This window comes from Typha angustifolia, chromosome 15 (genome assembly GCF_048772165.1).
Source record: "Typha angustifolia cultivar Huaian chromosome 15, ASM4877216v1, whole genome shotgun sequence".
Lineage (NCBI taxonomy): Eukaryota > Viridiplantae > Streptophyta > Magnoliopsida > Poales > Typhaceae > Typha > Typha angustifolia.
The window spans coordinates 4,676,396-4,704,375 of NC_133253.1; the positions used below are offsets into that span (position 1 = coordinate 4,676,396).

At 37.8% G+C, this 27,980-nt stretch overlaps 3 protein-coding genes and 1 pseudogene across 11 annotated transcripts; 1 reads left to right on the forward strand and 3 right to left on the reverse strand.

Annotated features, from left to right (window-relative positions):
• Positions 1-799: 799 nt before the first annotated feature.
• Positions 800-7,969, reverse strand: LOC140778252 (casein kinase 1-like). Of its 4 annotated transcripts, XM_073122879.1 has the most exons (16): positions 7,818-7,969; positions 7,494-7,689; positions 7,244-7,386; positions 7,085-7,125; positions 6,581-6,650; positions 6,351-6,499; positions 6,104-6,199; positions 5,224-5,294; positions 4,891-4,952; positions 4,720-4,783; positions 4,519-4,603; positions 3,423-3,549; positions 3,194-3,267; positions 3,049-3,109; positions 2,802-2,938; positions 800-1,406 (listed from the first exon to the last, which is right to left on the reverse strand). In XM_073122879.1, exons 3-16 carry the CDS (start codon positions 7,320-7,322, stop codon positions 1,101-1,103), a joined length of 1,422 nt encoding a protein of 473 aa, XP_072978980.1. In that variant the 5' UTR covers positions 7,323-7,386; positions 7,494-7,689; positions 7,818-7,969; the 3' UTR covers positions 800-1,100. The 4 variants fall into 4 exon arrangements, with proteins under 4 accessions (XP_072978980.1, XP_072978981.1, XP_072978982.1 ...); XM_073122880.1 differs by having other exon boundaries at positions 7,244-7,381; positions 7,494-7,903; XM_073122881.1 differs by having other exon boundaries at positions 3,049-3,106; positions 7,494-7,902.
• An 825-nt stretch (positions 7,970-8,794) lies between these two features.
• Positions 8,795-12,486, forward strand: LOC140777188 (KIN14B-interacting protein At4g14310). The gene is made up of 3 exons (XM_073121131.1): positions 8,795-10,662; positions 10,824-11,455; positions 11,692-12,486. The coding sequence occupies exons 1-3, from the start codon at positions 8,824-8,826 to the stop codon at positions 12,221-12,223; spliced, it is 3,003 nt and encodes a 1,000-aa protein (XP_072977232.1). The 5' UTR covers positions 8,795-8,823; the 3' UTR covers positions 12,224-12,486.
• Positions 12,487-13,319: 833 nt separating this feature from the next.
• LOC140779274 (uncharacterized) lies at positions 13,320-18,991 on the reverse strand (annotated as a pseudogene).
• A 3,919-nt stretch (positions 18,992-22,910) lies between these two features.
• On the reverse strand, positions 22,911-27,582 carry LOC140777391 (heterogeneous nuclear ribonucleoprotein 1-like). Of its 6 annotated transcripts, none has more exons than XR_012107003.1 (4): positions 27,064-27,582; positions 24,861-26,102; positions 23,874-24,069; positions 22,911-23,327 (listed from the first exon to the last, which is right to left on the reverse strand). XR_012107003.1 is itself a non-coding variant. In XM_073121464.1 (3 exons), the coding sequence occupies exons 1-2, from the start codon at positions 27,283-27,285 to the stop codon at positions 24,969-24,971; spliced, it is 1,356 nt and encodes a 451-aa protein (XP_072977565.1). In that variant the 5' UTR covers positions 27,286-27,582; the 3' UTR covers positions 22,911-24,069; positions 24,959-24,968. The 6 variants fall into 6 exon arrangements, 2 of the variants coding, with proteins under 2 accessions (XP_072977565.1, XP_072977564.1); XR_012107000.1 differs by having other exon boundaries at positions 22,911-23,382; XR_012107001.1 differs by having other exon boundaries at positions 22,911-23,406.
• Between the last annotated feature and the right edge of the window lie 398 nt (positions 27,583-27,980).

The window sequence follows — 27,980 nt, forward strand, 5'->3', positions numbered from 1 at the left end:
ACTGGACGGAATATATAATTGAACGAGAGAACTATTTTTCAGCCTTCACTATTTTCTTCTGTGTAACATTTTTTGCTTCTATCCAATAAGAGGATATCTTAGCATCTTAAATGGATAATTATACTTAGACGCTCTCATTCGGTTTCTGTGACATTGATTCCTTTAGCTATATAAAACTTTTAAAATATTTGCTACGTTAATTATTGGTTAGTTAAAAACTATCATGTGACTGCCGCATGATTAAATTTAAATTCTTTTTAGAGACTATTTTACTTTTGTTTTACAATAGAAAAAGAAAAGAAAAATTGAGGGCAGAATAGTTCTTTTAATTTTTACAGGAGAGATTTTTTAATACTTTAGAAGATCAAAATATATACCAAAATAAAAAGGCAGAGAGTATGCATGTGAAAATAAGTAATAATTCTCTTGATGTAATTATTTCTATTATAAACAACCAACCACTTTTGTGATCAGTCTGGTAGAGCACCTGTTGAAACAGACCACAGTATGAAGTATGAACTAATATTAAATGCATAGGGAAAATAGTTGTCACAATTCACCTGAAACTTAAATAATTAGTCAATGAAATTGATCTTTAAGACATTAAAGCAAGCAGATTTGGATGGCAGTTTCTATTTGGCTGCACGGTTAGGAATTGTGATGCCAGAGCCAGAGAAAATACTGAAATATGTAGTCGTGTGCAAGATACTGCATCAACTTTTACCCAAAGCCACCACAAAGTAGCTACTATGGTCCATAGTGGCAGGACGTGATTTTATCAAGCCAGTGACACACAATAAGACAGCCAAAAGATTATCGTCATTTGCCTTTAGCCTCAGATGTACACAAAGTTTGAGAGCTAGAAAATAATAGCAGAATTGCTTTATGGTGACTTACCTACAAGTGATCACAATGAGGCCTTTGCCTTTGCCATGGCATGATTGAGATTTTTTTTGCTTATTAACACAGATTATCACCATCAGCGGACAAGAACATGGTCAGAGCATACCATGTAATGAGGCACTCATCGAAGTTGATTTAAATGGCAAAAGATATATAGTCCTTCATAGAACAGCAATATCACTTGTACAGTTTTCCTCTTATTTCCTCTTCTCAGCACCAATTGACAGGAGTTGGAATGTATGGATAGCAGGTTCATCACGGGAGCTTCTAACCCCTGCAGTTCGAGAGAAGAGAGATGATGCCTTGGATTCAAACCCTGGCAGATTAACTCGTTGGGAGTTGGATGGGCGGCTGCTGCTGCTGCTAGAAAACAACCGGCCTGTTCTGCTGAATTGCTGCTCGCTAGGCCCACCAGAAGAACTAGGCCTGCTGCTTGAGACAACAGCTCTCTTTGAGGTGCTTGTGTGACGGGAGGATGATCGTGGCCTTTCTGAATTGTGGACCTAATATCAGTTGCATAATTGTTAGTGCTACAAGAGAAATAATTTGAGCACAAACATAATGGGAAGCTTCCACTTATCTGATAGAGAAAGAAAATGATATAGGCATTGAAACATGAGCAGGAAAATATTTAATGAAGCTTCCACTTTGTGTGGATGCCTGATTTTCCCCACTTGATTTGTGCATGCTTGAAACAACCTACAAATGAAATCTATCTGCCTGGTAAAGTATGAATACCTGACTCAGCTTATGGATCATGAACAGACAACGAACTAAACTGAACTCTAGGCACTGAAGCCTAGATGAGGCCAATGCTCGTCAGTTAGAGTAGATAGAAGCTATTTAATGAGCTATGCAGTCAAGGAATAAGAATGCAAGGATCGACTTCCCATCTATTGCTGCATACTGCTGTTAAGTTCCAACTAAAAAGCAAGGTTCATGCTGGTATCAGTAATTCTCGGAACAACTAATTCTAGAACCATTGATGTTCAATAAATAGAAAGTTCAAAGGAAGATATGTATTGGTTAAATTGGTTAATACACAGATTAGACAGATAGTGAAATATAGATTGATCTATAACCAGAATCCAGGCAGGCACCTATACATGTCTAGCTCTCAATGGTACTTCATCATGGGGGTGTATTCCAAAAGCTAAGTCTAATATTGGATTCTAAAGTTCGTCTTATATTGTTGCCTCCAGTGCCTCTTTGAGGCTCCACACCAAGCATCTTGCCACCCTGCTCAAATCCACCATTTGACCCCTTACACTTTTCCCCAGCCCTCCTCAAATTATGACACAATCGTTTCAACCAGCACCCACTCTGCTTCAATGAGAAATGAATTTGGCACAACAACAAAGTGATTGGCAGAAATAACAGAGGTAGCATAGGTGATGAGGTGGAGCATGGTGGTAAAACTAGAAGGTGCATTAGATGGTATTGGAGGCAGAGTCAATTTTGGTGGCAACAATCTACTCCACGACCATCAGTGCTACCCCCAACTAGTCCATTACCACAGCCACTTGTCCCAACTGTATTGTTGGAGCTTGGTAATGGCAACATTGTTAGCTAATGAATAAGGTCATAAGTCCTAATGTAATTGGCTTCCTACAACAAGCTTTGGGTCGTAAAAAAAAAATCATTATGCTTCCAAAGTTCAATAGAATCCCAAAATATGTAAATTTGCAATGGCAGCCAAGAAACTGTTTTCACAATTCCGACTCTAACACCTAAACAGCTCTGATGAGTAGAAACAATGTCTAGGACATGACAAGGTACCAAGACTCAAGGTACTTATGTAGTTTTCAACAGCTTACATGAGATGTATGGTACATGTCAAGTTCTGCCAGATGTAAACAAAAAATTTTGAATCTTAAGAAATATATAATATAACTTACAGCTTCCTTGGATGGGACAGCTGCTTCATTGGGTGATTTGTACTTGGTGTTATTACCATAATGAGCAGAACCAGAGGCATTCCTTCTAGAAAATGCTCCAACTGCACCTGAGAATCTTTCACGAATCTCCTTCCCAACTACAAAACGAAAGTAGTTCAATCTGTCAATCACCAGCATGTAAATTTTTGCATGACGGCCACTATTAAGATGACAACTATCTCCAAGAATTTTTGGGGAAAAAGAGAACCTGAAGTTCTTTCTGCCCTTTCATGAGAGGGTCCAACAGCACCACTTCTTCCATTGGGCTGCTAGAAGCAGAAAAAATAGAACAATAAAAAGAACAGGATGGCTAAAAAATAAGGGCAACAATAATAGGAAAAGAAATGGCATACCCGCAGACGAGGATTTGGCCCTATCTCAGGATACTTACAGACTGTCCAGTCAAATATATAATCAAGCTGATAGCCTGCAATAATGCTGTAGTCAATGTGGCATAGAGAAATTGAAAGCCTGAAAGCTCAGACTTGGTACTTCTTCCACAGAAAAAAAAATGGAATACTATATGAAGCTCAAATTATAGAAAAATTGAAGCATGTCTGACAACATTATACTCAAATCTACCTTCTCGAATAAAGAGTCCATGGAAGAGTCTCTTCAAATAAGAGTAATCTGGCTTATCATCGAACCGCAAGGATCGGCAGTAGTGAAAATAAGATTCAAATTCTGATGGATATGATTTGCAAAGAACCTGATTTACAATAAAATAAAATAAAAAAAATATAGTGCAGTTCCATTTTAGTGCAAAATGTTGATAAGAAAAAAAAAAAAGACATTTAATTTTTTGCTTTCAAAGTAGATAATGTAAGGTTAATCAAAAAAGCTACTACACTCACAAATTAGGTAATTCCTAGTACACCTGCTGCCTCGAACTAGAACATTAACCAGTGTTCTAGGCAAGGTTTAATGACTTAACAATTGGTGATGTTTATATATATATAAAAGAAAAGCCAAAATTTGGCTTAGTGACACCTATTTATGGTCATATATTTCCAAGAAAGAAAGAAAAAGGATAAAAAAAATAAAGGTTAGAAAAGTGGGTCGTGTCGACAATTTAAATAGCATTTCAAAATGATAATCTTAGGCTTCTAATATGACAACAATCATACTTTCTTGTTTTTTTTTAAAATTGGGTTAAATATATTTTACTACACTGTACTTATGCCCAAAATTACTGTACTCTCTTTATTTTAAAAAGTATCAAACCAGTTTATATACTTATAATTAAAATATGACCGTTAGGTTTTCTGTTAAACTTAATTAAAAAATACCAAAATGACCAAAATATCATATTGTATTTGTTATACAAGATATGCAGATTTTTGAGATGATGTCCCTAAATGACCAAAATGACTATGGTAGTTAGTTAACTTTGACAGAAAAATTAACGGTCTCACTTAACTTTAGTTATAAGTACATAGACTGGTATGAGATTAAAGTGATTTTAAAAATAAGTACATGATAATAAAATGTATTTAACCCTTTAAATTTTAGCTCTTATAGTGGTAAATAATATCTTACAGGCTAACTTTTATGAGTATTTTGGGTAAAATAAGGCTATGAGTACTATATTTTTGAAACTTATCAACTAATTAGAGGTCCCTCCTAATGACAGCCTCCATAACAACCTTGAGATAAACAAAGTACAAAAGGGATATACCTCCACAGGTGTAAGCATCTTCTTTTCACTTATCTTATCATACTTCTGCTTTTTAGTTCCTGCTCGTAGTCCCTGCCAAGGAAGGCTGGTGCATGGAACAAACATCCAGAGAAAAACATGAAAAATATATTATGGACTAGAATGATAAAGTTTTATCTAGAGAAAAGGGGAAAAATAGCAGCAATAGATGTTGATTCTAACCTTCCTCTAAGGAAATACATTAGTACATAACCAAGAGATTCTAAATCATCTCTGCGACTTTGCTCTGCATGAAAATAGTAAATGTTCCAATAAGAAGTGAAGTAGATGTAGGTCATATTAGAGCATATAGATTATTGCCAAATAAATAGTTCTTAAAGCAACAAAGCTCACCAACACCAAGGTGCGTATTGATACTTGCATAACGTGCCGTTCCTGTGAGATTTTTATTCTCCCTGTAAAACAAACTTATATATCCTCAGCAAAAATATATCAAATTGGATGCATTCACAGATACTGAAATGAGATAATTGTATACAACAAAACAAAATACAAAAATGAAGATGAAAAGGAGCAACCAGGAATTTATCTGTGACACAAAAATCAATTGATATCTGGCCTTTAGGGATTATTGATTTCAAACTTCAAAGGTGGACAAAATTTGACAGACAAGATATGCTGCATTCTGAGGCTGTTGATAACACATGAAAGAAACTCTTGCTTTACCTGTATGGTATGTGCTTATGAGTTTGAAGATCTCTATATTTCTTTGACAGGCCATAATCAATAATATACACCTGTCACGAAGAGAAAACTTTCAACAAAGCAACCTTTGACTGAATTTGTAAGTAGGAGCAGTTGTATCCAATTGACAGAAAATGTCATAATTCTAGACAAGCATGCGAGCACACAACCTACCATTCATAGAAAAGAAAACAAAAGCAAATGCACAACAAAAAAAGTTTTCTAACCTGAGCATTTTTTTAATAAGAATGAAACAGAATGCAAGAATAGATTCTGTCTTTCTTGTATTTTAGAATTTCTTTGCCTCCACCTATCCCAATCTGCTTGAAACTTGTCAAGAACTTCTTTCAGAAAATTACTGATTATAAAACTTTCACTTTTTAATTAAGCTGGCTAGATACACTAATCACTTGTTAGCTGTGTATAGACTTGGAGATTCCAAGAACAGAAATTATGCAAATTCTTAGTGAAATTCTAAACAAGTTAACAGATACATCTAATTAAGCTTAGTAATGCATCTGATTAGAAACTTCACTGAAATAAATTAGAAGCATCAATTTTCTGTTATGATTGTTGCAGTTGCAAACTAACTTAAAACATGACAGCAGTATTCCCTAGTCCTACACTCCTATTACCTTCAGTTGTTGCTAAAGCAACAATATAATCCAACAAAATCTGATGGCAAAGACTTCATGGATAAAAATTGCATCAGCACATAACAAATGTAAAATGACTCTTAAACACTAATAAAGGATAAATTCCAACCTAATTCAATCATGAATTTGCAGGTTTTTTTTGCACAAATGAGATCAACGATGTGGACCAAACAGTACGAAAGCACACTTAACAGAAGATGATGTACCTGATTTGCTTTATGACCAAGACCCATAAGAAAGTTATCTGGCTTTATATCTCGATGAAGAAAGCCCCTTGAGTGCATGTACTCAACTCGATTTATCTAATGAGAATCAGCAAGAATATTGTTGCGTAAAACATTGTAAAACTACAAGTACATTAGCATTAAAAAGTAAGATCTTTAGTGTGTTGTCATTAGTTGTTCGAATAAAGGAAAACTTGAATAAAAAAGAACAAAAGAACAATGTGCTTACAAACTGATCAGCAAGCATGAGCACAGTTTTCAACGTGAACTTTCTATTGCAATAGTTGAATAAGTCTTCAAGGCTAGGACCGAGAAGATCAATAACCATGATATTGTGCTCTCCCTCCACACCAAACCATTTCAGATGGGGAATTCCGTCTTCAATTTAAATTTTCAAAAAGTAAATAACCATAAAAGAGGTAAATAGACAAACATTCAGACCACAAGCTACAAACTTACTTCCTCCCTGTAGTAGAGTGTACAGCTTCGACTCATAATGAAGTTGAGGATGTTTCGTCTTCACAGGTTCCTGCCAGATTAGAGAAGGAATGTAACAAGGAACAGAGTTATAATTTCCAATTTTCCATGACAGAAGGTTTTCAGCTTATTATTAATACGACAACCTTCAAATAGACCTCCGCAATCTAAATGTAAATGTTTCAGATTTTCAATAGACAAAATCAAAGCAATAAGGTTGTAGAGCATCCTCAAAATTTTCAAATTAAAAATTGGATTTCTTCAACAAAATTAACACATATTCCCAAAGATTCTGATTTCATAGTGTAGATGTTTTCAATCTATAGTAGGGAATGTGTCGTGGTGGTTGAGCAAGTAGCGTAGTAAACACCTTTATTCAATTTATCAATTTTCTTATCCTCCAATCTCTTGTGACAACTGACCAATATAGCATGTAGCAAGAAGCTAAAATTGAATATGTTTCAATAATCAAAATAAACAAAATACCAATTTTACAGCCACTTCTTCTCCGCTCTGTACATTAACACCTGAACCACATAGCAGAAAGGATAGGACAATCAAGAGCCAATTCAAAATCCAAAAGTTCCAAGAAGATCATAAATCGATCAAACTGATCTATGTAAACAGATTCAGATTTTAGCGCACCAAGAAAGAGTTCTCCGAAAGATCCGCTTCCAATCTTCTTCCCCAGCTTGAACATCCCACCGACGACTATGTGATCCATTGTCAAGTTTCTTAGTATGAATTTACTTCCACGAAGCAGAACCGATCCCTTCCGGAAGTCTTCCCTTCAATCCAAGGTTCAAAAGTTTCTATTATTAGCTATTCCAGATCTTAAATCGCTACATTAGATGCATCAACACTTCCACCACCATCAAAAAGCACCAAGTCTTACCGATTCCCGAGCGGTGATTATGTCAAGGAAATCAAATCCACTGCCATAACCCGATTCCTTCAAATTATTTGAGCGAAGAAGAACTGAGGAATCTCTGCTCCGGAACACGACACAAGCTAACAAGATATCCAGATTACTACCGGATCGAATCATAAGAGCTCTCTTCCAACAGATTACGATTCACCACTCCCAAAAGCTGCGGGGGATTTAATTCCGAAAATTAATCGAGATAGAGATCGATCCGGAGATAAAAAAAAATTTCTCCGAAATCGACTAGGATTGGCCTAATAAGAAACTTAGGAGAGATAAAAGAGAGATCGTAACATCGGGCTTCGAAGGATACGATCGAGATTTTGATACGATCGATTCGCACAGATGCCACAGCCGACGGGTTGTGTACCGACTGGCGAGCAGTTTAAAGCCCTTTCCTATCCGTCCCTCTGCATAGTAGCCATATGCGAACTATGGCATCTACCGTTCATATATCTAACCTTGTACAGGTTTACGGTTAAGATTGGAGGTCCCCATATAAATTACTATGAGTACTCTAGACTCGTGTTATAGTTCTTCGCGCTACGCACGTTAAGTGAAGTTTCTGGCTCTCTCTCTCTCTCTCTAGCTGGAATCACATCATTATCATTTATCGCTGAACCAGTGCGAGGTAGACCATCATTATCGTTTATCGTACAAAAGTATTATTTTTGCATAGTTATAATATTCGGGTGCAAGTTTCCTAATTTACACAACCCTACGTGTGAACTTGTAATTGGAAGGGACTTGGCCAACTCAGTTTAGTAAATTCTCTAGACTTCTATAGGGATAAAGCTAAGAGAAAAATAAGTTTGGTAAGATTTGAGAGATCTAAATTATAATCTTCGAAAAGAGTTTGCATGTATCTATATGTGTATATTTTCATTCAAATTTGTACCAATTAAGTGTGAAGGACTATTAATAATTTTTTTTTTTTAAAAACAAATCGTTGGACTACTAATACATACATATATATTAATAATTTAAGAGTTAATAATTTAAGAAAAGATTATTTAGCGAGGATTATCAATTACACGGATTGTAGGAAATTCCTGCGTTCTGGACTGCAGAAGATTCTACCACGAGATTCCAGAGAGCATATGTGGATATGCTTTAGTTGCCTCCGCGAGATTCCACGTCTCTAAAGTCTAAACTATTCCCTCCAAAAAAGAAAACAAATTTCGAATTTCAAATCCGTCCACTTTTCCCGCCAATTTCTTGGCTAGATCACCAAAACCCAGCGAAGCTTAAGCAAGAAACTATCGTTTCTTTCTCCCATCTCTCTCGCTCTCTCTCCTCTATGATGTCTTCGAAGCTTAAGGAGCGGGGAGGCGGCGGGGGCAAGATCATGGCCTCAAAGTCCCACAGACCGCTCCCAGAATCGACTCCCAAGGAGAAAGGAATCACCGCTCGGAGGACCCCCATCGGTTCCGGCAAGGAGAACGCGCGACTCCTCTCCGGTGGCAAGATCACCGCCGGCCGTCTGAACCCTCTCCCAAAGCTAGCTGACAAACCGGACGCCGCGCCCGGCGGAGTCAGGTGGTCGACGTCGTCGATGCCGAGAGGTAAGGCCCCGAACCCGTCAGATTTCTCTAAGCTCATCTCTGGTCTACGGGGTGATCAACTGGCTAGGGTCTCCGGCGCGGACCGTATGGCGAGAATCGTAGGGAAGGATCTCCATACCGACGCTAACGTGAGGAGAAGCGTCACTGGGATTAGAGGTTTGGAGAAATGTCAGCAGCGGAGGGGGGTTCTAGATTCTAATTGCAAGGAAAAAGATGGGAAATTGGTGAACAGTGCTAAAGTGTTTCAGAGATCTAAGGCTAATGTAAGCTTGGGAAAACTTGCGGCTAAGGCTGTGAAAGTTACTAGTGCCTCGGAAATTTCCGGTAAAAAAGAGGATTTTTATTCAAAGCTGCTTGCTGTTGATGCGGAAGAAGGTGATGGTATCACGGAAGGCCATGATGATAAGAAAGATAGCAACGGGGTTAACAATTTAGCGATAGCTAAAGAAAAAGTCTTTCTGGTTCCATGTTCTGCTTCTTCTAATGGGAGATGTGCTGAGGTTTCTAATCATGTCAAGGACGGAAGCAGTGCGTATGGAAAGACTAAAGAAGTTGTAGATGTTGCAGTTGATCACAAAAAGATAGATTTATTGGCCTCCCATTCAGATGGCTCAAATAATGCGGCGCCGGCTCGTGGCGGGAGTAGAGGGGAGATTGGTGAGAAAATATCAGACAAGATAAGGGTTTTTGAGAGGGCGAATGAAGAGGCTAAAGGTGTTGCTATCATCAACAAGGGCTCAAGCAAGTTGCATGAAAAATTGGCAATGCTAGAAGGTAAGGTTCAAAAGATTGCTTCAGAGATCAAGCGGACCAAGGAATTGTTGGACAATAACAACCCAGACGAATCAAAGCTTATTCTTTCGGACATCCAGAACAAAATATCCGGTATCGAGAAAGCTGTGGGGCATGTGATGGATGGGACCAAAGTTCATTTGGGTCTGTCGGAGATCAAAGAAACTGACAAAGGTATGAACGTGGAGACTGTTTTACTTGGGAAACCTGGTGATTTGATGAAATCTTCAGCTAGAGACATGAACAATGAAGAATTAGAAGCAAGGTTCTTTCCACATCACAAGTTGTTAAGGAATCGGAGACCATCTGGATCTGCTGGAGAACAACAATTAGATACTTTAAAGTATGACGGAGACAGAGGGGTCGAAGATGGTTCCGTTGATGAGAATCCCATTGCTTTGGAATTTTTGGCTTCTCTTAATGAAGAACAAGCTGCGGCAGGCAAGTGCGGTAGGATCTTGACGTCAGCATATGCTTCTGTTTTGGAGAGGGGAGCAGAGAAGACTTCTGTAGCAGCAAAATGCGGTTCCACGGACCAAATTGGTGGTCACTCCAAGGGGGAAGTTGAACTTTTGGCGACGGAAAAACTAGAGGAATTTGACGAGCAGGAAAACAGAGCCGCAATGACGGTAAAGGAGGTGTCAGAAGAAATTTGTGAAGAACAATTACATGAGATAGGACGCAAGACGGCAACTGGTGGTTGGTTTGTCTCTGAAGGAGAAGCTGTTCTTCTTGCTCATGATGATGGTTCCTGTTCTTACTACGACATTGCAAACTATGAGGTAACCAATGTTTTCTTACTGTCTTCAATAATTTAGCTGCATGCCATTCAGATTATACTCCCTCTAGATATTCATTCACGCAACCCATACGGTATCCCGCACTAGTATCTACTTGTATCCCAATTCAATGTCAATTTTTTTTTTTTTTTGCTCTGCTACAGATCAAGGCAGAATACAAGCCTCCAACAGGAGTATCAACTAATTTATGGGGCGATTGCTGGTTGATTCGCGCTCCCGGTGCAGATGGTTGCTCTGGAAGATATGTCGTCGCAGCTTCAGCGGGAAATACTCTGGACTCAGGATTCTGTTCATGGGATTTTTATACAAGAGATGTCAAAGCATTCCATGTCGAGGATGAAAGTTCCAATTGTTCCTCGACTTCATCATCCAGGATGGTGCTTGGCCCCTTACCTGATGCTGGCTTACTACGACGAAGTGCTTCATGCGCAATGCCTGTTGTGGAAAGACAACAATGGTGGTATAGGCCATGTGGGCCTCTACTAGTTTCCACTGCAAGCGGGCAAAAGGTTGTGACTGCTTATGATATCCGCGACGGGGAACAAGTAATGAAGTGGGAAGTGAATAGCCCCGTCGCGGGAATGGAATACTCGAGCCCTATTCAATGGCGAAGCAGGGGGAAGATGATCATTGCAAGAACGGATGCAATCAGTCTATGGGATGTGAACTCAGTTAACCCACAGCCTCTTGTGTCTGTTGCTTCCGCTGGTAAGAGAGTGTATTCTCTCCATGTTAATAACACTGATGCTGAGTTGGGTGGTGGTGTTCGTCAAAGGTAAATTCCATTTCTATGTTCATCATTTTAGTTTGAAGTTGCTCAGTATAATATCATCTCAAAAACTGTCTCGAATTTGCCTGATTCCTTTCAACCGATTATCTAACATGATATCAGAGCCGAGTTCATAAGCAATCATCTAACTTGGAACGAGTAATCTAGTACTCAGTAGTTGCTAATCTTTTTTTTCTTTTAAAACTCCTGTTCACTAATACTTGTTTCATCCTTACTGTCAGAGTTAGTTCATCTGAAGTTGAAGGCAATGATGGTGTCTTCTGCACTCAAGAGAGTGTCAACGTACTCGATTTCCGTCTACCTACTGGTGTTGGAGTTAAACTATCGAGGCAAGGAGCAATACCACACTCCATCTTCTCCCGTGGGGACTCCATCTACATCGGTAGCACCGAGGGAAGATTGCCAATAAAAGGTGGTCCAAACTCGCGAGTGCAGCACTACTCCCTGCGGAAAGGAAAGCTCGTTACGACGTACGAGTTGCCAGAATCCAACACCCACTTCCACCACTCTTGCGTCACTCAGGTGTGGGGCAATTCCAACCTCGTGATGGGTATCTGTGGGATGGGACTGTTTGTTTTTGATGCGAAGAAAGATGAAGGATCCCAAGCTTTGTGTGTGGATAGGGGAAGTACCGTAGGGGTGAAGGAAAGTATTGGGCCAGATGATCTATACTGCCCTACGTTTGATTACTTGGGATCAAGGGTTCTCGTCGTCTCAGGAGATCGCCCTGCGTTTTGGAGGTACTTGTTTTAATTATTAGAATACGACGAAGCCTGTAATTTATCCTGAAACCTTGGCTTGTCTCTTTTCTTTTTAATCTTGGGTTGTTTGTTTGTGTATTGTATGTGCCTCCTTTTCTTTTCTTTTCTTTTCTTTGTTGGGTTGTTTCTTAATATCAGTAGATTTTCAAAATAATTTATGCCTATTATGTGCTTTTTGGAGTGCTGCCCTACTACTAGTAGTAGTGGTAGTAGCAGCAGCAGCAGTTAGATCCGGAGATATTTCTGATAGGTTCAAGTTAAGGATTAAATATAATTCATCTCTTTATACTTCTCTGAATTTTGATTTGCATTTCATACCAATTTACTTTTAATGAAGTTGCATTTGTTCGAATTTTTATCCAGAGTTAATTATGCCCATGTCTTTTTAATTTAAAAGGTATTACTTGTTTAAATAAAACATTTTTTATTTTCTTAAACTTTTATTTTGTGTTACTGTGAACGTTCTCTCTAAATAACTAAAGTGGGGTCGGTGATTTAAGTTCTCATCTTTATTAATGGCATTCGTATTCATAATTTAGTCAAAAGTGTAAAGAAAGTTTAGTGATACCAAAAAAAAATTAGACTGATGATATTAGTCCAAAGTATAGAGAGTTGAAACATATATTTACCCCTTTATTTAAACAGTAGTTGATCTTTACCTTTTTCAATCCTTATTTTTCGAATGTAGCAAGATTAATTGCCTGTTATATATGATACTCGTAAATTTCAGACACTTTCTTTATTTTAATCAACTATTATTTTTAATTACTCTCTTTCTCTTTGTCCATTCACATAGAGTACATTTGGATTATTTGTCAAGAATATCTTCTAAACTAAACTAGTTTGAAAGTTGTTCCAAATTTGCTCAAAGAATTTGCTCATATTACGATTTGTGCACATCCTGGTTCTTCAGAACTACAATCTACTCAATGGAGTGGCCCCCTAAAAGTATTCAGAAAATAAAAAAAGAAGTTTTATTGACCACAATACAAATCTCAATACCATGTTTTGTACACCTAGGAAGTACAGCAATATGAGAATATTATTTGCAGATTAAAATCTATTTATCCAGTAAAGTAAATCCCATCTCTATATACAGGACGAATGCACAAAGCTGCAATTATATAGCTGTTTTGCAAGAGATATTTAAGGTTGGGTTTTATATAACAGATGGAGTTGTCCTATTTTGCCAGGGCTGACCAAAAAATAATTGTAATGGAAAACCAAAATATTATTTCAAAATTTCTATCTCGGGAACCCTCTTCCAGCTTTAGTGACTAATCAAGCTTGACATTTGAATAGAGAAGGGTGTCCCTCGTAAGTGGCATGTTCAGCAGTAAATAAACCTGCGAAATCATCAAAGTCATCAGCATGCAAAGAATTGCGTCAAAGGGAGAAAGGCAAAATCAACAGAGTAAGGCATGCAAAGTTATGCTGTCACTGAGAGAAAAATAATAGAGGATCATATGATATTGGATGCCTTGGAGAAGAAAAAAGGACAGTTTCTTCTAATGCTACAATGATGAATAACATTTCTTGGGAATTTTGAAGTGGTTCATAGAGGATCTAACAATCTTCTATCACGAGTTTCTGTCTAAAACTTCCAAACTCTGCCTCTGTTCCGAACTAAGTATTATTAAGGACTACATCAAATTAATCTAATTAAAAAGACTCACTGTTCAGAAATAAGAACAACTGAACCATGTTCAAGTATGAAAATTTAACTGAAATCTATGAATAATAGTCCTCACCCCAATGAGAGTTGAGATGACAAGAATAATCCCTGTAATCCAGGCCAAACTCCGTCTAACCAATAGAACCTCCATAATTGTTTCATCTGCAGGACTTACTACTTCTAACCACCGTGAAACCTGTGATGGCTATGTCACATCTTTCATGGGTTTCAAGAACGCAGTAGGATCCCTTTTGTATATTACAACTCCAACAATTTTTCCTACATTCACAATATAAATACCAGAACCAAAATCAATAAGCTGAAACCAAATTCAACAATATAATCTGTAAAGTCGTATCTTGTGACTCAACTGCCACCTTTGTCAGCGGACAGGAATTGCAAACTTTATATAGGTTGAGCATTATTAATGACTGGCTGGCTGCTTTCTTTTTTTAAGTGGCAAAAAAGGTGCTTTTCATTTTTCACTTCCTTTGATCTTCCTTTCATTTTCCACTTCTTGAGTGGGAGAAGATAAAAGGTCTGCACACAAGATAAATCCTCAAAGAGATCCTAAATTAGATCTGTTTAAATTGAGATATACTCAATTCCTTGAAGCACACATCGGCATGGTTGACCACAATGGAGTATTAAGATATTTTCCCCATATTTGTGTCCATAATTCATTAAATATGTATCGACCTGTACCGATGGGCATGACAATCCCTGATTCTTAAAGCATGCAAATTATACACAACTTCACCACCCATAACTGGCGATGCTATTTTTGTGAGCCAAACCATGTGGGGCACATTATGGTAAGCCTTATAGTGGCACTACCATTTTTCAACTTTAGGAAGAACATAATTCGCTCCCATTCATTTGGAGATGTTAAGGTAATCTCTAGAGGGCAATGATAAAATGGTTAACCTTGCCCAAACTATAATCATCAGGCATAACTTGGACTATTAGTTAAGCATCCAACAATTTATGAACAATGGCCCAACTAGCCTAACTAGAATTTGAAATTAGAAAGCTCTACAAATCTAGTCTGCAAGTCTACAAAGTAAATAAACAAATTTATACTGAGGAAATTTTGGCTCTAGATTTGACAAGTTTATAATTACCACTGACCTTCATAGTCCTTCTGTAATAGATCAAACGCCTTTGTAAGTGCTGCACAAAGTACTTGTGTTCCTTGCCTAACAATGTCCCCTGGATCATACTCATCTTCCAAAGTCTGTACTAGATTCATCAGACTATCAGAATATAAAGAGAAAAAAGTAGATGGCATAAGCTTTTAGTGATCGCAACTGAAAGGAAAATGCTAATGTAAGTTGTATGTTTGAAACATATGTTTACTGTAGACAGCATGACCTAACAAGATCTACTTCTGACAGAATCATGCCCTTATATATATTGGCAATTCAAATACATAAGCTTGCGAAAAAAGCTGTAAATCATTCAACTTATAACAAACACTACCCTGCCCAAAACAATAGATAAAACTTAAGCTTTAGATGTCTACTTACAGGCCTATCTAATGTTGTCAAAGTTCATCAAATATCATTAAGAAGGAAAAGGATACGAGCGATAGAGCAGTAACAGAAAAGATGAATTGCAAAAACATACGCGTTCTGATATCAGCAAGGCCATATTTAATACTCAGATTTAATTTTCAGCTAAAAACTAAAGAGAAGTAAGATCACCTTGATGCCTGTGAAACGGCCTATCAATAGTTCTGCAGGACTCACAATGGTTCCAGCAAAATCTTCATGAATTTCCACACCCTTTTTAATACTTCTAAGTAGGGAGATAAGATTGGATGCAAATCTTAAGGCTGCTTCCTGTAAGACATTTCCATTCTTACTGTCAGTGACCAGAAACTTCGACGTGCAGCTGTTATGTTATACCAATGAAAATCCTTAGAAAGCTTTTTCTCTCAAAATCAGTATGCATGACAACGATCCAAATGACCAAAAAAGGTCTAAAAGTGTAAATCATTATAAGAAGTTCATGGCAAGAGAATTTATTTTGGGTTCTCTTAATTTTAGCTTACCATTCATCATGATCTACATCAGTCAACAATTACTTGAGAACAATTTGTTAAGCCATGATTACTCATTCAGCTAGGTGTTTAACCCTTTTGACTGAAAAGCTGAGGTTTTACAACATGATGTAAGAGAGAACATCAGTCTTCACAATGGAAGAGGATCAATTGGATAGACAAAGTTTTACATTGTTTCACATAGTTGTCTACATGAATTGATTACATTCATGAAAACATTTAAGTATATGTATACGTGTGTCATACATCCATATAAAAACTTAACAGCAAAATACCTTCTCCACAGAATATATGAGAAAGAATAATTAGCAAATACCAGACTTTAGGACAATCTCAGGTAAAACAGAAAGAGAAAATAAACATTGCGCTAAGTTTCACACCTAAAAAGAGGGAGAGATATAAGACCTTTTCAACATGTAACTTGAGGGCACTACCACTGGCCACAGGAAGAGTCAACTTCCCATCTTGTGATTCTAGACTTCCAGCATATGATCCCCCCAGCAAGTCTGCCTGTATCGAGCACAAAATCCTTATTAACTTTATAGGTAACTAGAGTATCAAACAACTCATAGATGAGAAAACAAAAACAACGAGCTTACGAGATTGCCAAGTTCCTTGTCAAGACAAGCAATATTACATTCAGCAGTTAGAGATTCATCTAGAGGAGCAATAGTAACCTCATCCTCACCTACCATATATGTAGATTGTTTGGGATCAGCTTACAATAACAGCCAAAAATATAGAAGATAATTGTAGCATGTGGTATTTCATATTTGTCACTCTGAAGACTACCGAGCATCATTTACCTGGAAGTTGTATTTCAGCTTTAATGGAATCCTGAACCCTGCACTTGAATACACTACCAACTTTGGCTTTTTGAGTTATCAGTAAGCAGCAATGGATCTGCAACTCACAGAATATCACAGTCATATGAGCATATTAGCAAAGGTAACTTGTTAGAGACTTTAAGCATAAAAATCAAAGATACCATCATGTCCTTCGACTTCAAGCATAAAAATGGAACGGGGCCTTTCAAAAGGGTTCGGGAGAAGAACCTCATTTAACTGTCAGCCATATGCCATCAAAATCTGTCAGGGCTTCATATTAATACAATTATTCATAAGTATCTAGGGTAAGCAAGCACCTTAGATAAAGAATCAGTGGCAAGAGAGGGAGGGGGTGCCAAACCAAGTAAGACTGATACAGCTGCAGCAACTTCGTTTAATGATATTGAAATTGTCTGAAACAAGAAAAGAGGTTCAATCAAGACATCCACATACAATAGGTGACCGTTAAGCAAAAATTTGAAAAACTATAGCAGAAGTCAGTTCAAGATATCAGCAGAGAGAATGAAAAGAACAAGCCATTCAAGTTGTACAAAAACATAGTCAAATTGTCATTGGAGATATGCAAATACAGCACTCATGTTGTTTCCCCTTATTTGACATCTGACATGCCTTGTATAATCTAAAACCAGTGATCAAATATAGACAAAAGTTTCTCTATATTGTTCAACATACTCTGTTAGTAATCTGGAGATATTTAAAAAGCGACAAAAGAGCATTGCTCAAAGTTATTTTCTGCCTGGCTTAATAACCATACATATTATGCACAACGGCAGAAGGTATATTATTATTTACCTACTGGTCTGTTCATCTTAAGCTCACATGGATAACAGCATTGAGCTTTAACTTTATCTTGAAAAGTATAACCTGATAATAAGCCTCAACTCCCAAAATGTCATGTTATACGACGTTCAGAAAGAACTACTGATCTGCTAGTACCATTTATGTGTAATATAACTATGAGAAATCACAGGACGAATCTAAACAATCTATGGTCCATATTAAAAAGATAATTTTTTATGCTGAAGGCGGGAGACATAATTTTATGTCCCAAGTAAGGTGACTATCAGATCTACATCACTAATGTTGATATCATTATAACTATTGAATACTGATGCATCCCTATGTCAGCATCCAAATTCTTTCATACCCTTCCTTGCGGGTTCTGCAAACATTGTCCCAGATGGAGATTTACTGTAAGAAAATCACATTCATACCTAACTACAATACTGCATCGTCTGCCTCTGCTATTCTTAAAAAGCTGGTGTTAAAAGAAAAACCACGGCAGCTGTGCCTATACAGAACTTTATCCACACTACAAGCATGTATCCAGATTATGCTCTATTTTCTCAAAGCTTATGCATTTAACAGACAACTTTTGGATGAATAAAAAATGTGGCATTCGCTGCCACATTACTCTCAACGAAATGTTGTTCTCTCTCAAATTTTGAAGGTCAGTTGTAATCAACAGTGCATCATCGATTGCAGTATAGTTAGGTTCGTTCTCAGTACAAACTTAAGTCTAACGAAAGAAAACTTCCAATATGAGCAGAGATGGATCCACATTGATGTTAGCTCCATAACGTGTGATCGATCTAGATATCAATTACTAGGCCCAAGGCCATTGGATTGTAACAGAAAACAAAGAAAAATCACAGAAAGCAGACATTCTCCAATCCAGCACATAATAGAAAAGGAGATTTACTTTATCGGAAAGATAAATCTCTACCTCTGCTCCATCCAACGGCTGATTCCGAATATATTTATTAGAAGCTCCGTCGATAAATACTACAGAACGGCAGTTCTCTGCCTGGATTAAAAACACGTATTTTAGACGTTCAAAATTCTCAAAGATTGAATAATATCTAATGACGACTCCGCGGATTAAAATAGCTGAAATGGGAATTGGGAATCGAATTAAAAGTGCGTTATGGATAGCGAAATCGAGGAGGAGAGGTAACGGTAGGTAAGACAAACCCTAGCTTTGAGGTAGAGGAACGACACCAAGATCACTAGATTGAGCTTTAGAACGACGAGGACATCCATGATGGAGGATCTCGGAAAGCAGCGACCTTAAGGCCGTCACTTGGATCTAGGATTTCGAAGGTTGGGTTTCGGGGACGGACGAAGGATTTCCAAAGGCGAGGGGGCAGGATGAGAAGAGCGGTAGAAGACACCCGTCAGCCAATCAAGTTCTGTTAAGTACTCCGGTTGTATAATTCTTCTACAATCTCCTCTGTAGGGAATCTCTTCCCCCTTCTAACGTGCATCTCCCCCTTGTCTAACATTTTCATACGAGAGGCTCTTAAATGATTAAAAAAAGAAACTTTTTCATGCGAGACGACCAAAAGGGCGGGATAGGTTTGAGAGGGGAGGCGGGGAACTTAAATTTAGAATCTTATCGGATTCGGATTGGATCCGTGCAAGATTTAAGTCCGAACAGGTATCCTACTGCTGCAGGGTTCTCTGCAGCCCAAGCTACAGGAATTTGCTACACCCTGGGCTCGTGACACGAGTAGAAAGAAAAGAAATTAAAAAAAAAAGGGTGGAAAAACAGAACAAACTACATAGGGCCGTTCATTTGTGTGCATGGAACTTACTTCTTCTTCTTCTTCTTCTTTTTTAATACTTACATAAGAAACTTTATGTCGGTTTAGATTATTATAGTTAATAGTTATAAACCAGTATAATGGTATAACTCTCGATGTGATATAAAAGGAGAGATATTTTGATAAATGACCAAAATATATTTTTCTAAGAGAAGAGAAGAGAAGAAAAAGATTAAAGAAAATGAGAGTATAATTAAAATGATGTCTTTTGAAGAGTAACTAGTAATTGACAAGTATACAAAAATAAAAATTGAATGAAAGAGGAGGAAAGAGAGTAAGTAAAACTAAAATTAAAATAAGTTATTATTTAGTAGCTATAGTAGTATAAATAGGTTTATACCAGAATAAGCTTATTCTATGAATAAACAAAGCAAAATATATCATAACTAATATGTGCTCTCGTGTTCAACAAATCCTCTCATATTTAGACTCGACATGTTTTAGTAGGTCTAATATGTTGATTTTTATATAGAAATAAATTTGTCTCGATTTTGAATTCAGAACTTGATGTTCTAACAATATAATAATTCACCTGCTACTCTAAAAAGTTACGTTAATAAAGATGATTGATATCATTTATTTATATTCAAACTCATCGAGACATACCATACTAAAGTTACCAATTTTTCAAAAAAAAATATAAAGTTGTTACATGGCCCAGAAATTGACCTTAGAGGAGGCATACATAGAAGGCATCCAAAGGTGGTAGGGCTGGCCAGGTGTAAAATGGACCTAAACTTAACCAACAATTATATTGCAATACATAGCCTTGCAGCTTTACACACTATTTGTTATATGTGGAGATAAATGTAGCAGGGTCATCTGCAACCCCACCAGAAGAGACAACCCCTGGAGAATGACAGATTTGTGGTAGAAAAGCACTTTGAATAGGACCGACCCTTTGCTTTTGTGTCTTTGGAAAAAGCATGCATGCTTAACCCTTCCTATCATCTTTCCCATGTAGGGTTTACCCCCACAACTCCAAAGCATGCATCTCTTTGGCAGTTAATTGCCCAGTATTTTTCAACTCTCCTGTCTCTTCCTTCTTTGCAGGTTACTTGCTGCCCTTACTATCTTAAACACTAGATTATATATTTAGATGAAGTGACTGAGGCTCGAAAAAAGACAAGGAAAGAAAGAAAGAAAAAGAGAGAAAAAGGGAAAAGGAGAGAGAGGGGAAGTGGCTGAGGGAGATCTTTTTTAGATTCTCACAGTGTTGACAGATAGAAGACTAGTTTGATTTCTTTGTTAAATCCAGTTTGGGAGGCTTTGTATGGTTTGTTGACCAAACTGGGCCTCTTTATAAACTTAAGACACATTAGCTATTATTTTATAGTCTCAGTTGAAAAGTGTTGAACATATCAGTACTTTATTAATTAATATTTTATTGCTATTTAAGAATAAGAATTGAGAATGAGAATATTGTTTTTCTGATTTATATGTGTTTATTAATTAGATAAACTAGAGATTACAGTTAAACTGAAAATATTGAATCCAATATGTAGATAAAATAAATACAGATCAAGTATTCTCTTTCTTCGCTTTCTCTTCACATATTCTTACATAAACATGTAATTCTTAGATAAATATTATCATCATTTTATGTTTGAGATAGAATGCCGAAAGGATTAGCATTTTATATCCAACATTAAAAAAGAAAAAGAAATCTTATATGCATTTTTGTACTGAGCTTATATAATGACAACTAATGTTCAAAATAGACATCTTTAGATAATAAATTTAGGTGATAAGTCATTTGGATCAATAAGTCAGTAAAGAGGCCTAATTTGGTCAGGTACTCAGGCTTTTGTATTGCTCCATTAGGAAAGGCTAACAACAATGCCCATAGATGTCCTCCAATTAAGGTAAAGTGAAATGAGCTCTGATTCAATAGAGATTTGGGTTCTTTTTTCAAAGCAAAGCTTCCACTGTGCTTTCATGGATGGATCCAGTTTTCCGCTTTTGGGACTCAATGCAGGCGTGACACGTGTCGCTTTCCATGCTGACGTGCTCAAATAGAAGTAAGACTAATCCAACATCCTTAGCATTTTAATAGTAATTAAAACCTTTCAAATGGTTCATACTTTGTTGACAGAGTAGAAGGTGTCAGCTCTTTAGTGCAGACTGCTGCTATACTTTAGAGGCACATGGTCATCTAGAAACATTTAATGAGCCTTAACAACCAAACCCATCCATTAAAAAAAGAGAAAATTGAGAGAGAGAGAGAGAGAGAGAAGGGTACTCATGTAATTTCACATATCCTTGTGGAATGTCTTCCTTTATGATATTTGGCGTTCAAGTTCAAAGGTTTGGTCTCTTCCTCTCATCTCTTCTTTGTGTTCGTCAATGTCCTCTTCTTCTCATGCCCTCTAATCTTCTTGATTTGTTCGAGTGGTTTATGGAAATTGATCTCTTCTGGTATCTTGAGGGGAAAGCCTTCATGGCATTAGATCAAGTCCTTGGAAGGTCAAATGTAGTTGTATATGGTGTTCTCCTTTGCCTCATCCTGCTCCCATTTTTAGCTCACCCAGCAGAGGAGATGAAGCCCTCCATGCCCACTTACAGTTCCACATCTCAATCCATGAAGTTGCATCCGCAGAGCTCCAACTCCATCTCCTCCTCCAAGTTGAATGCAAGCAAGCATGAAGTCCCCAGTGGTCCAAACCCAGACTCCAACAGGTAGCTTTGCTGGGTGTTTGTCATCATCCTCATCATCTCCTTTTTAGCATGATCATCAGGATTTTTATTTCTTGTATTATTGTTGCAAAAATTGAGCTCTTTTGTTTTCAATGGGCATCCCCTTTTCTTTATATATATGTGTGTGTTTGTTTTGGTGGTCTCCTCAGCAATGAATTAACTACTCAGATGTATATATGATAGACAAATTTTATTCCATTTTGCACTAAGGGACCTATGGAGAAAGTACTCTGAAGCCTCCATAACAACAATTTTCTGACCATTTTTTGATAATTTCTGACTAAACTAAGATCACTGGACTGGACTTCTGATCATTTGCTGCATTAGTAGAGAGAATTTCTTACTAGTAAATTCTAAATAGAAGTGGTGCATAAGAGGTGGATCTCTTCCATATGGTAGGGAACTTTCTCAGTCCAACATTTGCTTCAGAGGACTTTTGGCAAAGGCATAGTACTACTTGTCTCCTTGTACATAGTATTCAAAGCACCTGAAAAGTGATGTACCCATGATTTGGTAATAATTCAACATGTATAGGAATTTCCTGGCATAGAGTGATGTGTGCTTATAAATCATGAGAATAGGATGCATGATTCTCACCCAGGTTTTAATTTACAACAAACTTTTACCAAAAATAATTTTTGGGCCATAGTGGAAGGTCATTCGGTTACTTTTTCCACAGATTAAATGATAGCAATTCGCCATCCTGAAAGGCAATCCAAGTCCTAGATCCACTAAATACTTTTCCTCTTACCTCCCATATTTAAGAGAAGAAAGAAGTTTGAGCAATAAAGAGATCAATCACTTGTACATCCGTTGTATTTTCACTTCACCTACTAATGAAAAGTTTATCAGAAATTGAATACCAGCACAATGCAGTTGGATATAGAAAAAGCAAACAAGCATTGTAGCACGATACACTTCAATATCATTCACAAAGTGTACTGCAAATCCACATGTAGATCAAGAGCACTGCTGTTTGAGCATTTGAGTTTTGTTGGTATCACCCAAGTAGTTTCTCTTCCAAACTCACAGTAAGAATGCAGGAAGAAACTTAAGACCTTTTTGCTGATTAACAAAATTTTGGTTGTGCATTTCACACAGCACACATCATTCATATGCCTATTGGATCTTTGGATCTTTCAAAGCACTACTTTCAATTGATGGCCCTGACCTCCTTTCTGGCCAACAAGCAGCTCTTGACTTCGCTGAAAATTATTACAACATCAACAACTGCCAAAACTTCCCCATTGCTTAAATTACCTGCAGGAAAATACCAGGTTGCTCCTATACTGGAATAAGTATTTTAAAAGAGCAATACTACTACTAACTAGACATGTTGGAACCTCTAAGCAAACTTTCCAGTGGTCTACATGAGGATAGGAAAAGGTCATCATCCTAGAAAACTTTATGAACAATCAAACCATACTTTATTTTTGATAAAAGACTTCAAGCTCTATGTAGATCTTCTTACTAGTATCATTAGCATCTTCAGCAAATTGAATAAACATCAAGAATAACTTCGTTTCCTCAAAAAGATCAGGCATATTACTTAATGAAAGTATACTTCACTGTCCCATATCGCTCTATCCAACTCAAATTTATACTAGGCATCAAGAAATATATCTAGCTGAACCTCACACAGTAATAGGATGGAACTACTGATCAAAAGATGTGTCAGAGACCAAGTTTGAGCTATCTATCATGAGATATCATAGATCTTTTACTTCTAAATGGGTTCATTTTTTACGTACCACATGTCATCATATGCAAGATCAAATGCGCTTGGTTATTCAAAGAGATAAGGAGAACTCATGGACACCAGTACTTGAAGTCCCTGTTTGCAACTATGAAGCAGAAAATCATATGCCATTTGATGCATCTGCCTCATCCTGTAAAAAGTTTCAATGATGGGCGAAGTGGGAGGGCACTATGAAAGAGCAGCTTCCCCTGTACAAAAGGTACAATGAGAAAAGGATTATGCCATTGACAAATATCTAAACTATTACGAATGGCAGACTGCCCTACAGTTACTCCATCTCCAAAATATGTCACCATTACTCTTTATATCTCTAACTCATATCTTAAACCGAATATAACTAGTTCTACTGCAATGATGTCACAACTGAAAGATACTATGCAGCTACAGCAAGATCATAAATCTTTCTCCTTGTGCAATAAGAGAAACTGACTACTAGCAACCAATGGTAAGAGACATTCTCCATACTTCCATTGCTTAATACGCATTCTCGATACTACTTATTGCTTAGTAGACATTCTAAGTACATCTACTCTGCTCTATTAAAAAATGGATGTTATTGCGATGAGATCTATCACCACAGATATCATCCAGCTATGACAGGATCGTACTAGTTCTTAGCATGTAAAACAAACAAAAGAAGTAGCAATAGACAAGGTAAGAATCATCAATCATCATTGTCGATATTAGTGATAAGCTTATGTAAGCCAATACTGCAAATATTATACTAAACCATAGAATCCATAAAACATAAAGATCAATACCACATATGAAATGTCTAAGATAAGCTAGTCTAGCTTCTTCCAAGAGGCAAAGCTAGAATCAAGCTCTAGAACATATAGCTGCGGAAAACATTTAAGAGTATATGAACTTTAAAAGCAAATACTAATATGAGGTCCTAGTAACCCTCAGAGAGATACTAATAAATATGCTAAGCAAAGTAGAAACTGCAGCTACACTACTACTGGGATACGAGCATTACAACTAGTCAAAAAGATCTGCCTCCATTCACACAAGACAATCCTCAGAATAAGGTAAAACCAACTACATCAGACAACAGCAGCAAACAACTAAAATAACCTTCTCATGATTACTGCTGTCTGCCAGCTCCGCCATAACCACTGCCATAACCAGCTGATCCAGCAGGAGGCCCATTAACCTGAGCATCTCCATAAGGCCCTCCATGTGAAGGCTCCGACCTCCAAGTGTTTGAATAACCTGAGCTTCCATTGGTGTCGCCATAACGACCACCCATGTAACCAGAACCAGTACCTTGTTCTCCTGTAGCAGTAGCAGGGTTACTAGATGGACCACCACCACCATAACCCCCGACAGCGCCATATCCACTTTGGCTACCATATGGTCCTTCTGCACCACCATATCCACCATAACCGTAACTTTGATTGCCATACCCTGTTGCTGCACTTGGCGATTGACCGGTGGGTGCAGCAGCACCATTACCGCTTCCTCCATAGGCTGTACTTCCACCATATGCTGCAGAGCCATAAGGATTTGGAGCTTGATTACCCCAAGGGCTCCTTGGAGCACCTTGAGGGCCACTTCCATAGCCACTAGGAGGAACACTTGAACCATAGCCTCCCGCAGGTCCGGCATAGCCGGCAGCAGGACCTCCATAGCCCCCAACACCATAACCTCCATAACCTACGCTATTATTTGCTGCTCCATACCCATAGCTTGGTGCACCATAACCAGAAGAACCATATGTTGGGTACCCACCACCACCTCCTGCTTGTGGCTGCATGTACCTGCTTCCATCTGTTCTACGATCATAAGAACTAGTATTAGCACCAGAACCACCGTAAGGATGATAGGTTCCACCACTAGATCGACTGCCTCCACTGGTGGGATTTGCATCTTTGGGAAGAGCACGCTTGACCTCCACAAGTTTGCCATTAAGCTCATGGAAGGTCTTGTGCAGCACTCGGTCAACTGCATCCTCTGTGTCAAAAGAAATGAATCCAAAACCTCGAGGGCGTTGGGTATTTTGGTCATACATAACCACCACATCTGTTACATTCCCATAGTTCTGAAAATACTGGCGAAACCCATCTTCTGTAAGAGTTGGGGGTAATCCTCCCACAAATATCTTCTTGGTCTTTATGTTTGCACCAGCCCCTCCCACGGCTGCTCTCCCCACGGTGGGGTTTCCCGACCTGGCAGAGGTTTGTTGTTCCTCCCTAGAGAGAGCCCTTTTAGCTTCAACCTAATCACGAAATACAGGCATTACAGCATAAAGAAGAAAAACAGCAAGACATATGTATAATGAATTCATGCAAAACATGATTTGAGAAAACAATGTGAAATGTATCATTGCAATACAATGACCCATTAAATTCTAACCTTGTATCCGAACTCCCATTAACAACATACATTAACATGTCATAGTAAATGATACAATCTCAGTTATCAAAATATACACAAGTTTGCATTGAAGCACTATTAAAAAGTTTTGACACTCCCTGGACACAACGAAAAGTGCAAGGCAAGAAACCTTCCGTCCACGCACAAGCAAAAACATTGAAGCATACAAAAAGAAATAATATATGGGCATATGAGCATATAAAACCACTACACCAACTTGGTATAGAATTTAGCTTTACAATAGAAATGCTTCGTCACCCATCTAACAAAACTGCAACTAACCCATGGAAAATAATTACACGCAACTAAACACAACCGAAGAGCAAGCATCACAGCATCAAAATGAAGATCACCTTAAAAAACATTAATTAAATACAAAAACATAGGTCTCCAATTACCGTTACAAACTGGATCTCATCACAAGTTGACATACTAACAATTGACCTCGTTACCTGAACACCTCTAACGTGCTAGAGATCAACAGTAGCACCATCGAAAGGTACACTAACACTTACAACTGAGACAAAATAATATAAAGTACTAAAAACCCCAATTCATTCCTTCCTATGATTATCAATCAAGAGAACTGCCACTGATAAACGAAACAGATGCAGGAACTGAGAAAAAACATGCACAATCCAAAAGATCGATAAAAAAATAACAAAAAAGGCAAATAAAAAAATCCAACAAAATCCCCAAACCGAAACATCGAAGAATCGCAAAAACAAAACAAAACAAAACAAAACAAAAACAAAAACAATTTATGCGAGAATCGACGGAACGGGGGCTGGAGATGAACAGACCGTGCGCCCATCAATGGTGTGAGTGTCCTGGAGAACACGATCGAGAATGGCAGGATCCGCGAAGACGACGAATCCGAAGCCCCTCGGCCTCCCGCTCACCTTATCCTTCATGATCACCGCATGCGTTACCTCACCGTACGTCCCAAAATATTCCTTCAGCTTCTCCTCCGACGTCTCCCAAGATATCCCTCCGATGAATAGCTTCCCCTGGTCGGAATCCATCGCCGCCGGTAGCTAAACTATTCTCTCCCTTCCGATCTCGAATAAAAACTCTTCTCTCTATAGAGGAGAGGAGAGGAGAAGAGAGGAGACGGAAGAGGTTGGAGGAGAAGGCAGCGACGGCGGAGGAAATATCTCGAGGTGGAGAGAGAGAGAGTGGGGGGGAGATAAGGATGCTTTCGTTCGTTTGTTATGGAGAGGTTAGACCGTTAGATGGAGCGATCGGACGGTAGAGAAGTGGAGTAGGGTTACGAAAGGGGATTTCCGATTTGGTCTCTGAGGTGGTCACGTGCTCCGGAAGTGCTCCGGACAATGGCTTCATAAATTTCCTTTTCCTTTTGGCATTATGGCATATATAACAATATAACTGGACCATCTATATGTGAGGATTAAATTTTTTTGGAATAATTACAACTAAGCTCCTCTACTATTGTATATTTTCACATAGACCCCTCGTTTCATTTTAGTTACACATTGATTCCTTAATTATAGAAAACCTTCAAAATGTCATTTCCATTGACTCAGTTAGATTTTTTATTAAAAAATATTATATGAGTGTCAGGTGAATAATTTTAGATCCTTTATAGATATAATTTATCCCTTATTTTATAAAAAAAATTGAGTTAAAATAGTTATTCGATGTTTTCATTAACAATTGATTATTAGTTGTGAAAAGGCATAAGATATGGATCTGCATC